This window comes from Sesamum indicum, linkage group LG5, assembly GCF_000512975.1.
Source record: "Sesamum indicum cultivar Zhongzhi No. 13 linkage group LG5, S_indicum_v1.0, whole genome shotgun sequence".
Taxonomy (NCBI): domain Eukaryota; kingdom Viridiplantae; phylum Streptophyta; class Magnoliopsida; order Lamiales; family Pedaliaceae; genus Sesamum; species Sesamum indicum.
In genome coordinates, this window is record NC_026149.1 from 8,758,997 (window position 1) to 8,773,347 (window position 14,351).

The window sequence follows — 14,351 nt, forward strand, 5'->3', positions numbered from 1 at the left end:
TTCTTGCAATTAGGATTTCGTTCCCTGGTCGGCTTGTACCTAACTTCTCACAAAACTTGCAGTAGTCCAGATCAATGCCGTCCTTCCAATACAACATGCAATCATTCTTACATGCATCAATCTTCTCAATAGGTAAGCCCAAGTCTCTTATCAATTTCTTCGTACTATAATAATCCTGGGGCAGGGTGTGGTCGCGCAGCAATATATGACCAGCCCATTGCGATATTCGATCATATATATGCTGAGAAATATGGCCCTCTACTTTGATATTCACCAACTCAGCTACAGTCCCAATTGAGATCGGGTGCAACTGTTCTACAATGGCTGCTCAGCAGCTTGCACTACATCGTGAAATCGATCTGCCAGCCCAGATACATAATCATAGGGACCCCTACCATAATATGTACTAGGTCTTGCATCAGTAGGATACGACCTCATATCATCCTAGTTATAATTTGAAGACCAGACAAACAACCCAACGGCATCAAAAACCATCCTCTGCGCCTAATCCATTTGCATCGCATCACCCCAAGGCGTACTCATCCCCTGCATAACATGAGAAATGGGAGTTTGCTCCTCCCATAATGGGAGCGCCATTACGGCCTCAAAATACTCCTGCACCCTCTCCTCGCCATGAGAAGTCCAATTATAAAATTCTGGCATAAAACCTTTCATAAATAGGTTGAAATTTACCTCGTCCGTGGTTTTGAAAATTTTATTTTTGCACTTTTGACAAGGACACATAATTTTCTCACCATCCATATATGAATGTTGACACTTCGCCCATTCTATAAATGTACAACACCATCCTAAAGCTCCTGAGTAAGACCCGCCCTATTCAGGAGGTTCTTCTCATACATCCATCTCCTCAACTATCTCAACATGATGATTAGTCCTACACACACACAAATATATATATATATATATATATTATTATAATATTAAATTTAATTAAATATAACAAAATTACAATAAATATATAATCAACTGACAAATAAAGGGTTGCAGTTATTACCTGATCAAAATAACTCAAAATTATCAATGATAATTCAAGACATAATTTACAAACAAGAATTAAAAAATATTAGTAAGAAGAAAATTTCAAAAGAAATTTAGAAAATAAAGAGAGAATAAGAAGAATTGAAGAAGATAATGAGATTAAATAGAAAATAGAAAGAGAAGAACACATTTATATAGAAGAATTTGGAGCCAGCTTAGGAATGGGTATAAGAACACATATCTAGCCGTTAAAAAGTAGCAGATTCTTGCTTTTGGAGCGGTGTTGGAGACAGTCTTTGAAATAACTTTTCGACCGTTGAAATATAACCATTGATGATCAGTTGGAACGGACTCACCAACACATAGAAAATATAACTCATTTTTCTGAACAGGTTTTGGCATATTCTATTAACAGTGTACAACGACTGTTCCAAATTATATCTCATTTAAGAATACATTTTTGAATTGTCAATTTTGGGGCATATTTTCCAGCGGATATCGAAGTGGTTAGATTGTTTTCGTTCCTAAATCTAATATAGTGTTCCAAACTGAGTTCCAAAGATCTTCCATTACCATTTTGGCACGGAATGTGGAACGAGTGTAGTAACTGTTCATTTGGAACTCAACTTGGGACAGTTGAACCGTTCTAAATTTATAACCCAAAAAAAGTATTTCACCTGATCTCATCTTTTAATATCCATTCCTCAAGTGTTCCAAAGACCATTCCAAGATGGAATGGGTGTCCTGACGGTGCCAAATCCCTCCTTTTTTTGTAGTGTTTATATATCTGCAAAATTTTCAAACACATAATATTATTTTTTTGTGGGGTGGGAAATTTGCAAAAAATCCTAAACTTAGATATGTAGGAGGGCATAAGAAAGTATATGAGAAAGTGGACATTGAATATCTGGGTATGTAGGAATTAGGAGAAATGCATCAATAATGTGGGGGAGAAAAGTTATTGCTTAAATTTTATTACAAAGATCCTAGCTTACATTAGAATGGGACATAAGACAAACTAAAGAAGAATATCCTGACACTTGTTTGGTTGATTTACAAAATTGTCAGAGAGGCTTTGATGTTCCAGTATATGTTTATGTAAAGGAAGAGGATGTTGAACTTCTTCAAGTCATAGGTAGTCAGGGTAATCCAATTGAAAAGGAACAGGGGAAGAGATTATATACTTATTAGAGGGAATAGACTTTGAGGAATTGGGTGGAAATGAGATTGAGGGTGATGTGAGGAAAAACTATAAGGGGCAAGGATGGGGGGATTGAGTTTGAGGGAGTTTAAATGAGGAAGGACTGTAAGAGGCAAGGTATAGAGAGTTAAGGACTGGACGGGTTGATTTTGAGGGAGGGGGAGGATTTGGGGATTGATGAGAATTTGGCTAGCTCATGTAACAATGAGGTAGAATATGTGGCTAAAGTTCCAGTTGAGAATTTCACTTAAATTCCAGAACAAACGTCTGAAAACATGACTAAGAATTTCACTAAAATTCCAGTTCAACAAAATGCCGAAACCATGACTGAGAATTGCACTGAAAGTTCAAATTCAAAAGATGACTAAAAACATGTTTTCTGAAATTCCAGTTGAAAAATGTACGGAAAATTTTTGGATGAGTCCTCATCAAAATTGATGATTCATCTAATGAGGACTATGTGAATCTGATGAGGGAAGTGATAGTGAGGCCCTAGTGTGGTTTTAGAAGATATTAAATGTGAAAATCATGACATTTTCTTGTCCAAAAACCCAAGTTAAAAAGAATTAATGATGAAATTGAAAAGAGTGATGAAAGATAAAAAGAACAAAAAAAATCCCTAAAATATTTGGAACTGGAGAACATGAATGGGCTAGTGATGATGGGAATGAAGATGGTTTGGTGAGCTAGGAAATTTTGAAGAATCTGATACTGAAAAACACCCTGTTTTCAATGAATCCTTTTTAATGAAAAATTCAAATTCAGTAGTTGGGATGAAATTCCAAAATGCTACATAGTTTAGAGTGGTTTTGAGGGACTGATGCATAAGGAATGGGGTTGACAATGAGTTCTTAAGAAATGAGGTTGCAAGGGTGACTACAAAACGCAAAGTAGAGGGTTGTGAATAGAGGATCCATGCCTCACCAATAGAGGATAGACCTACAATCCAAATTAAAACATTAAAAGCAAGCATACATGTGCAAGGACCTATGAAATAGGCTTGCCAATGCATCATATCTCGCAAAAATAATTGAAAATGCAATAAGAAATCATCCTACAAAATTCTGTTCAACAACTGAAAAATAGAATTCTCTCAAAATGCAATGTGGATGTGAGCAGATTTAAGGTGCATGAGGGTCAAAAAAGAAGCTTTAGAGAGAATAATGGGGGATGATGCCAAGCAATATGAATTGTTGTGGGACTACTGTGGAACAGTCAGACAATGTAATCTAGGGTCTAAGCTTATACTTACAAAACTGGAAAATTATGATCCTCTTGTTTTTTAAAGAATGTATTTCAGTCTCTGGACATTAAAAAAAGGGGTTTATGGAAGTGTGTAGGCCAATCATTGGCCTTGATGGCTATTTTTTTAAAAACAGTTTATGGGGGCCAGTTGCTTGTGGTTGTGGGGAGGGATGAGAATGATAATATGTTCTCAATTGTTATGGTTGAAGTATAGGTTGAAAACAAGGACACTTGGGGTTAGTTTCTAGGTGAGCTTTTGGATTATATGGGGAGATGGACACTAGTAAATGGTCTTTCATATCTGACAGACAGAAAGGTCTTATTGAGCTCTTAAAAGACTTACTGCCAGAAGTTGAACACAGATCGCATGTATGAGAATTTCAAAGTAAAATTCAAATATGTTGAATTAAAAGAGTACTTCTGGAAAACAGTCTCAACTGCTAACAGAATGGAATTTGAGGGTTCAAGAAAAAAATTGATGAAATTGATTCGAAAATCAAAGATGAAGTGGAAACAGCTTTTGAATGGCTAAGAAAGATAAATCCACAACATTGGGCAGGATCAGGTTTTCCAGTTCAAAGCAAATATGACATTTTGGTGAATAGTTTATGTGAAAGCTTTAATAATTACATAATTGAGGCAAGGGACAAATTAATTAGAAGTATGTTTGAATGGATTAAAACAAGGTTGATGTCTAGGTTGCAAATAAAAAGAGAGATGGAAAATTATGAAGAGTCAATTTGCTCTAACATCTTAAAAAAGAAAACAAGTAACAACATGCTGCAAAAAAAACTGTTTCATTAGGTGGTGTGGGGGTGCAGAGTATGAAATTGACCATTTCTTGGACAAGTATGTGGTTATTTTAAAGGAAAAAAAACATGCAGCTGTGGAATGTTTCAGTTAACAGGTTACCCATGTTGTCATGCTTGTGCAGCAATTGGGTCAAAAAGAGCTAGACTAGATGATTATGTGGATGAGCTTTATAAAAAGTCAGTATAATTGAAGTGTATAATGACATGATACATGTTGTTTCTGGGGCAAACGATTACATAAAAACCAGATTTGAGCCCTTTAAACCTCCAAATATTAAAAAGAAAATGGGAAGACCTAAGAAAGTTAGGAGAAAGGGCTCTAATAAGCTGCATCAAAGGCATCAACAAGTGACACATACCTGCAGTAAATGCCTTCAAACGGGCCACGAAAGGGAAGATGCAAGAATCAAATACATCCTAAGTCTAAGCTCTTCAAGATTTCTGCCAGTTTTTTAATTTTTTGTACAATTTTAACTTTACAATTTCAATTTGTTATATAACAAATTTGTTTTTTGCAGGCAAATGTTGTTGAATCTGAACCTGAAAAAATCCCATAGGGATCTCAAGCTTCCCCCCTTCCCCCCAAGCCAGGAGCAACCAGGTGCAAAGGTAATTTAAGCTCTTTTTAGCATATTTACTTATTTTCAACTGCATTGTGCTCTTTTTAGCAAGCTGCACCAAGAGAAACAAGACAAAGCACATTACAACCACTTGCACCAAGATCTGCAACCCAGGTGTGTTTAAGTTTTTTAAATTATTGAAATCCAATTGAAAGAAAAAAGGAATAACAGAATTTAGTGAAATTGTGTCAATGTTTACTGCAGCAGCAAATAAGCTATCAAGGCCCCAGAAATACATCGTTATTCGGGAATGTTACTCCAACAAATTCTTCAATACCTGCAATTAGAAAATACAACAAGAGGTTAACTATTTCACAAGTCTTAGTGAAAACGAAGGAAAGACAAAAAAAAAAAAAAGACAACAAGAATAGTTTAGAATTCTGAAGAAGATTGTAAATGTCCTGCCTTTCGTAAATGGTCCATTTTTTTGTAAATGACCTATTCTTTTTTGAAATGGCCTATCTTTTGTAAATGTGGATTTTTTTAATTCACTCAAAACTTGTTGTAATATGGCACACAAATTTATATCCGGCTGCAATCTGTTCTAATGGAATCCAATTTTATGTTTTTGTCAAATTTTTTTTAGTGTTTGTGTTCAACTTTTTGCACATTTTCTAGGGAATTGACATGTTTTAGCGCTTAGTGTTTGTGTTCAATTTCTGGCAATGAAATAGCTTCTGGATATTCAAAGATGAAGTGTTTAGTGTTCAATTGTCAATTTTAGCTTCTGGAACTGACATGTTTTAGCGTTTAGTGTTTGTGTTCAATTTTTTAATTTTATTTTAGTGTTAAGTGTTTTTTTTTTTAATTTCTGGCAATGTAAAAGTGTCATTTTGTAGTTATTCAAAGATGAAGTGGAAACAATTTCTGGATATTTACTTTTATTTTCTTGTCACCAAAATTCCCAAAAATTAAAATACTACAAATTAATACATGACACAACATACATACTACAATAAAGGTCAAAACAATTCATTCAATACTTAAACATCAGAGTTTTACAAATTTAATTTACAATGTCTTTATTTTAATTTCATCAACAAAAATAACACTAACACAAAAAGAACACTGCTAACTCTAATACAAAAACTGTCAGATGTTTCTTTTTTGACATTAACATCAATAGATGCACAGATCTGCAATTCTACTTCCTCACCATCACCATCTTCTAAATCACACTGCTCCTCAAAGCCATGGAAAAATTCCTCATCGCTGTGTACTTGAGCATAAAATTTTAGAAGAAACCTATTTGGTGCTCATGTAACTCTTTCAGGCTCCACCCAGTGAAAAAATTTACAAACTTGATGTCTTCAACAATAATATAACTTGCCTTTTAAGGGATTTGTTTGTGACTCCACTACTCTAATTTCAGTCTTCAAATTGTACCCATATAAACGCGTAGTTGAAAATCTCAAATCTAGTAACTGTGTTCTGCCTTGCTTTGCTTTTTCAAAATGACGAGCTTGACATTTTTTCTCTTTTTTTGAGAAAAAACCACGAGAAACAAGTAGAAGGAGGACATAATTATAAAAACACAATATAAAAATAATATACCAAAATAATATCCCAGCCGCAAGATTCACGCGTGTGACACACCTTAGACATACAGAGATCTAGTTGCTATACTAAAAATTCCACAAAGAGATAATTTGATATTGTTATGAGTACATGAGGGTAACATGTACATTCCCCATATAAAAGGAGGGCCTGCATTTTTCTCATTATCAATATAGATAGATGGGTCTCTGTGTGTCTCTCTATATAGAAGAAACACATACACACACATGGAGATAGAGAGAAAGGGGTGAGGTTGAATGCGATGCAAATACACACACACATATATATATATATGTAGTAGTTGAATATATATTTACACATGTGTCTACCATACCAATATATAAAATGCACTACAAAATAATAATATTAATCTATGTCTATATTATTATAATAGTTATAATTTGCTGACAATTTAGGTATATTAATATAAAAAAAATATGTACATGATAAGGGTAGTTTACAAAACATTCATATTTATAACCCAAAATTTATCATACAATATAAACAACACTTTACATATTTTTTAATTACTCAAATCATCTATTATACTAAAAGCTTAATTGCATTTACTGTCCTATATAAAGGAGGGGTGGTAAAATAAGAACAATATATTTGGGGTGGGAAATAATATTTCATAATTAAACTCATTTTGGCAATAGGAGGATTCAAGCCATCGAATTTTTCAAAGTGATCGAAATTTATTGAGGTGCATAAAATTAGATTTTTTAGTTTGGTATTTTTTATCTTTTATCCAGCAAATAAGTGCTGACATGGAATATTAATTATCTTTTATCCGCCACATAAGCGTTTACATGAAAAAAAGTGAAATTACATGAAATTAAGGATAAAATACATTTTGCCCCCTTGAACTATTCGTCATGTAACATTTACTCTCCTAAATTAACAAATGTAAAACTTACCCCGTTGATTGGATAAAAAGCCCCTCATGCCTTTTAACAATTATATTATTTTCAATATATTTTAGTATTTTGCACATTAAATCATCATCAAATTATTTTTTAATTATTTTTATTTAATAAGTGAAGAATTTACATAAAATGTGGAGTATAAATTAATATATATATATATATATATATAGTAATACACAATAAATAATATAACCAACAACTCATATATACTTCTTTAAAAAAATTGACAAATATATATATGCTTAATAAAAAGTTAACACTTTTAGAAAAAATTGAATAAATATATTTTATCATATTCTTTAAAGAAAATATGTCAAAAACATCGATACTTAATTGTTCAGTTTTATCTAAAAGAATAAATAGTTAATAACTTAATTTTATCACCAAATTAATAAAATCTTTTTATGAAAATTTCTTGTGTATTCATTATACTCATTTATTAGTTAACTTTGAGTCTGTAAAAAAAAATTAGAACTATTTAACTCACTAATTATATTTTACTTTATTATAAATAAAAGATATTTTCCAATTAAAATATTTTAATTAAACTTAAAGCAAAAAACTACTAAAAACAAGAAATTTTTTAAACTATATATATATATATAATATAAGGGCATATTGTCTAAAAATTTAATCGTGGGGGTAAGTGTTATATTTGTTAGTTTAGGGAGATAATTGTTATATAACAAATAGTTTAGGGGGACAAAATATATTTTACCCTAACATTAATTTTGAATTAATATTATTTTATATAATTATAAATTATAAAAAAAAAGTTATATTTTTATATAATATAAATTAAAATAAAAAAACTAAACCCCTGCCCCTCGTCCCCAATCTATCCATCCCTCAACAGTGTTGCCACCCCGTCCCCCTAGAAAAGGAGGCGACGATGGCAATTGTCCAAATCTATAAATCTAGAAGATCATTAACTATGTTTGTTTTTATTTTCAAGTTTTTTTCGAAATAAGTTAAAACATACTCAATGTTTGTCATCATTCAAAAACATCTTATTTAAGTGTTCTTTAACTGTTTTAGCATAAATACATACATATATATACACATACATATACATAAATATATATAAAAAATACATGATTTAACAATGAATAGTAATTTTTGTCCCCCAAATACAACATTAGACATATAATACTTATTTTAAATTATCTCCAAAAAACAAATCTAAACATACATACTATCTCTAACACACACTTATTTATCTTTGTTTTTCTCTCTCTATATCCACAAAATACAACAAAACACTTTGAAAATAAATCCAAAAACATTATGATTGTCATCCATCGTACGTTGGGGATGTCGCCTCATCCACATCACCCTCCTTTAGGGGCTGCGGAGAGGGGGGAGGGGTTGGCGGAGGTTTGATGACGGAGTGAGGGGTGGTGGGGGGTAGGTCATTGGTTTTTTAATTAAATTTATACTATATAAAGGGATAAATTACATTTAGGCACCCACTTTTCATTAAAAATAAAATTATACTTATACCTTTTTTTTAAAAATTTCGATTTACACTTGATCTCTTTTCGTTAGGGTTTGGATAAAAAATGCTGATGTAAGTAAAAAAAAAATTATATAAATTTTTTATTTTGTCCCTTATTTAATATTATTTTATATATTTATATTTATAAAAAAATAAATTTAATATATATATATATAGTAAGGTTAAAAAAGGAAGAAGGAACAAGAGAAAAAAAAAATTACCTAAAAAATCTGAAAATGAGATTTTTAAGAGAGCCTCTAATCTGGATCTAATTTTTTTACTTTAAAAATCCAAATTTAACTTTATGAAAATTTGTTTTGCATGCACTCCTGACAACTTACGTGCTTCAGGTTCTAGAGTTTGAATATTAACAGTCTTTTAAATAAGTAATTAATTTTATCAAATTAATTTATATATATAATTTTAAAAAATTAAATAATACATATTTAATAATTTGATTTTTTTGACGCTTCTTTGGTTCGAGTGAGAGGAAAGAAAAGGTGAAAGGGAGAGGAAAAGCGAAAAAATAAAAGGGAAAAAAGGAATAATAGTTTTATTTTAAGTTGTTTGGTATGATTGGGAGGAAAATATATCTCGAATATTTCCTCTTGTTTGGTAATTTTTATCATTTTATAATTTTCCTAATACTAATTTTTATAGCACAAAAGGGAAGAAAAACAGATGAGAAAAAAATACTAATTCTTATAGTTTTACTGATTAACCTTTTCTCATTGTTTTATATTGGCAAATAAAGAAGTAATATACTATACCAAAATAATTTTAAGAATAACAAATTTAAAATTCGTATTAATAATAATATTCGTCAAACAATAACAATAAATTTTTTATTAATAAAAATGAGGGATGTGCATTTATTTTAAACCATTCAATTTAAATAAAATAAAAATTAGTATCAATGATCCACGACGTAGTAATTTTCCGACAATTTGATATTTTTTCACAAAAATTATGTACAGACATTAACAGTAGGAAGAAAGAAAAAAAGAATTGAAAAATCTTATGCATTTTCGTAATAGAGTATAGAAAAGTAAATATGTAACTTTTTTTATCTTTTTGGTCTTATACTTATACTTTTCCGCTCATTTAATCCACTTTTCATCCAACCAAGCAACCCTAATTCTAAACCAAAACCAAACTAACAAGTTGATGTAGTCGAGAGTTTTACGATGGGATAAAATTCGAAATTTTACCCGCGGCACGATAACTCATCAGGTGAAAATACGATTTCCGAGGGAGTTTTTTAGTAAGAAATGGTCATTACCAATGAATAGTAGTTAGATTTTAAAAATAATATTTTCAATATTTATAATAGTGTTGGGAGTTATATTGTTAAGTAAACAAGTGCTTCATATATATTAAATTACTTTTTTACCCTTATAGATTAATATTTTTTTACCAATATACATCACAAGTGTCAGTGCTATTTTATTCCAAATTTAAAGTTACGATTTTTTGGTTTAATAAATCATAATAGACGATTCGACTCATTTTGGTTCCAACAATTTGAAAAGTTTTAAATTATTTATTTATTATAGTCACTCATAACATCGATTAGTGACTCTCTGAAGTTATCACAACTAAGATATTTTGAGCTGGCTCTCAATATCCTATCATTCCACATTAATGTTGCAAATATACAGAGTAAAATATTACCAAATAATTGACAATCAAACGATCAAATAGGATTTTAAACAAATTAAATCAAATCGAATATATTATTCCTCAAACTTATTTATTTTAAATTAAATTAAACTCGAACAAGTTTTTGAAGCATCACTTTTGGCTATGGAACTCCAGCTTGAACACAACTTAATATCTCATCAAACGGAAGTATAAGCAATGATTCTTTACTTATAATTCAGCGAATCAAGTTCAAGCAAACTTTTAGGCATGCATTCGGGTCGAGTATCGAACAGTTTGATTTTTTTTTTTTTTTTTTCATACGGTACCAGCAGGCAGCAACATGGAAGTACTCTCACTGTTTCCTCGACAGTTTTTAACAGATTTCAGCACTTGGGCTCTCCATCAACCCACTTGAAGCTGCTGCAGATCAAGGAATGGCAGCGAATGTCTCAGGATTATTTGGCTTGGACTTTGCAGCACAACACGAAAACGACGATCTGTGCTACGCGTAGAATGATAATATCAACAGCAGATAAACAACAGAATGCAGACTAGTTCATGATATTAACGCCCAATGGTGCACAGTAAACTCTCATAACTACATCTTGTCCAGCAAACATTCTGCCACTTATAAGACTAACAAAGAATTGCAGAACTTCATAGGGTTATTTTTGTGGGATCTAAATTCTCTAGGAAGAGGACATCCAAAACAAGAAACTAAGAGCAAATTTCAAGAGTTGCTTCCTAGTCGCCCAATGCTTGTTACCATTCTCTGCTGCATTTGGCTTTTGAAGGCCAGAGTTGTTTTAGTCTAGCTTCACGGATGAAAACAGGTAATGCACGAACCAGAATGATGAAAGGAACCCAACCGTACCAGTGGCGAGCATAATTGCTAGAACCATGAAGAGGGAGTAACCAAGGTAGAGGGTTGCAGAGACAGGGCCGCTCAAACTCTTGAGATCGAATATTAGATAATTGACGGAGTACAGGAAGATGTATATGGCAACAGAACCAGAAGCAAAGAAAGATTTCCACCACCATCTCCAGTCCTCCACGCAGAGGTGCATGTAAGTGAGAACAAGGGATACCTCAGCACAAACGACCACCAAAAGCAGCAGAACGATTAAGAGGAACCCAAAGACGTAGTATACACGACCCATCCAGAGACTGGACATGATAAAGAAGAGCTCAATAAAGAGAGTCCCAAAGGGAAGGGTACCGGCCCCAAGAACCAGAAGCCAAGACGGGTACTTTTGAGGTGGAATTTCTCGTGGAATTTGATTAGTTCGAACAGGATATTCGATATGAGGTGCCTTTGCACCAAAGTAACCACCAACAAGGGTGAGGGGAACGGAGATGCAGAACCACAGCAAAATGAGAACGACAAACAATGAAAAGGGAATAGCTCCCGTGCTGTGACTACCCCACAATAAGAAATTCAAAGTGGTGAGAATTACAAAGGCTATACCAGGGAAGAAGCAAGCCACTTTCCATGAGACTCCAACCCATCCCTTGTGATTCCCACAGAAGATAGTCCTCCACAACCGAACAGCAACATATCCAGCTGCAATTCCAAGAATCATGTAGAAAAACAGCATACCTGTTACCAGAGTTCCACGGGATGCTGGTGACATAAATCCAAGGGCAGCAAATAGAATTGTCACAAGAGCCATCCCGAGAATCTGAACTCCATCTCCAACCATTACGCACAAGAGTGCTGGATTAGTAGGAGCACGGAAAACATCACCCACAACGAGTTTCCATCCCGACAACTCCTCGTTCATCTGGGCTTGAGCTTCCTTGTCAAGCTCCTCATACCGAGTAAGATCCCGCCTGACAGTCCTCAAAAAGATCACAAGCACTATTCCAGCCAAGAAAGTGATCACCATAAGAGAATTCAAAATTGAAAACCAGTGTACTTTTGCTCCCTCCATCTTCAAATATGCATCCCACCTCGATGGCCATTTGATGTCCCTCTCCACAAAGGAGACCTCATATGAGAAAGTCAATGGCTCATTCTCCTTAATAGCCATCGCCACTGTGCCTGGATCACAGTTAATCCGAGCCGGGTACTTATCGTACATATTCAATTTCTTTACAGAGTCCGCATTGTGCTGGAAGCTACAAGGCACTACCTCAAACCCCACAACCATGTATCCAGGTGCATCTGACCCTGCACTTCCAACAGTAGGAATTACTTCAGCAGCATCCCCGGTACCCATGACACGAGCCACGTTCGTCTCCTCGTACTTATGAACAAGAACTGTAAACTTCAAGTGATTAAATATATAATAACCATTCTGCACCTTAACACCGACAGGGTAACCCGTCCACCTCATCATAAACCCATCTTTCTTAGTATACCGGATCGCAGGCAAGTTATCCAGTATCACATTCACCTGATACATCTCATCAATCCTCTTCTTCAAAAGCTTAAACTCCTCACCTGACAAAGGCTTAGTTTGGCACAGAAAAACCTCAGTCTCGTTCGTGTACATCTTGAACCTATAGGGGGAATTCTCAATCCTATCACCCATAAGGAGCTCACCCAGATTTTCGGCACTGTCCTTAATACCCTCTTTTGGCTGACAGAACGGCAGACTATAATAGCTAAAGGGCATCTCAGTGTCGATTGAGGTCAGAGAATTCACCTTCACATTCAAGTAATCACCCACTGCATATTTGTGAGGGTAACTACCAGGGAGATAAAACCCATGCCCAAGTTGAAAAATCGCCAAGAAAACAAGCAAGGCCCAGATCTTCAATTTGTGAAAAGAATCCATCTTTACTGTTACCACAGCAGATCTGGATGGCCCAGATCAGGAAATCAATGTTAAATGCCAGAAAATAAAAAAACAGTTCTTGATGCGGATATCAGAACTTATCAAGATCTGGTACAAACAGTAACACGTTTTTGAGGGCTCCTGGCAGGTTTTGCTCAGATCAAAATGAAAGAAATTAACACAAGACAGTGCACCGTGGAAAACAGAAATCTTTCGACAAATGATTCTCAACGAAGAAGACAATAAACGCATTCAAGTACGCAAAAATTACAGAGATCTAACCTGACGTTCAAGTAGAATCAGGATTAAAGACCCTGCGAGAATGGGACATCAGCAGCGGCACAGAACGTGTTGATGCGGAAACTGAGAGAGAGAGAGAGAGAGAGAGAGAGATGAGATGAGCAGGAGATTGGGAGGCGCGACTCAGCACTTATAGTATGTATCCTTTTTAATGTCGGTGACCGACGTCAAAGTGAGATTCTTGGCATTTTTATCTAATTTTATTATGTGATGAATTTCATTTTGTGATTTTTAACTATTTTTTTCTACATTTTGTAAGGAGTAAGATTTATTTTCATCCCTGAATTTTCAAATCAACATCATATCATTCTTATTTCTTAATTAACTATAAATTATTCATCTAACGATTCTTTGATATTAATTTTCTGTCGAATTATATAATTTCTCTCAACTACCATTCATAAAATTTTACCTTAATATTTTTGTCAAAATAGTTTTACATAAAAAAATTTAATACTTTGCAAGGAAAAAATATTTTTCTAAAAATTAATACTTTGATCAAAATACTTTTAGGTTTAAGAAATTATTTTTGTTAAAAGTCAAAATATATATTTAGCTTTATTTATTTATTTACTAAATAATATATTCTTGTGACATATTTATATATTTTTTTTTGGTAACTCTTTTTTATAAAAAAAAATAAATTTTAACTTATTAAAAAATATTTATTTTTAATCACATTTCAAAAAGATGTTGTAATCTGTTTTTCTCAAGATTAACTTTTAACAAAATATATTGATGCGTAAATTATATTATTGTACTT

General features: G+C 33.1%; 1 protein-coding gene across 1 annotated transcript; it reads right to left on the reverse strand.

Moving 5' to 3' along the window:
• Positions 11,039–13,726, reverse strand: LOC105162279 (transmembrane 9 superfamily member 11). Its single transcript, XM_011080284.2, has 2 exons — positions 13,571–13,726; positions 11,039–13,310 (listed from the first exon to the last, which is right to left on the reverse strand). Exon 2 carries the CDS (start codon positions 13,286–13,288, stop codon positions 11,312–11,314), a length of 1,977 nt encoding a protein of 658 aa, XP_011078586.1. The 5' UTR covers positions 13,289–13,310; positions 13,571–13,726; the 3' UTR covers positions 11,039–11,311.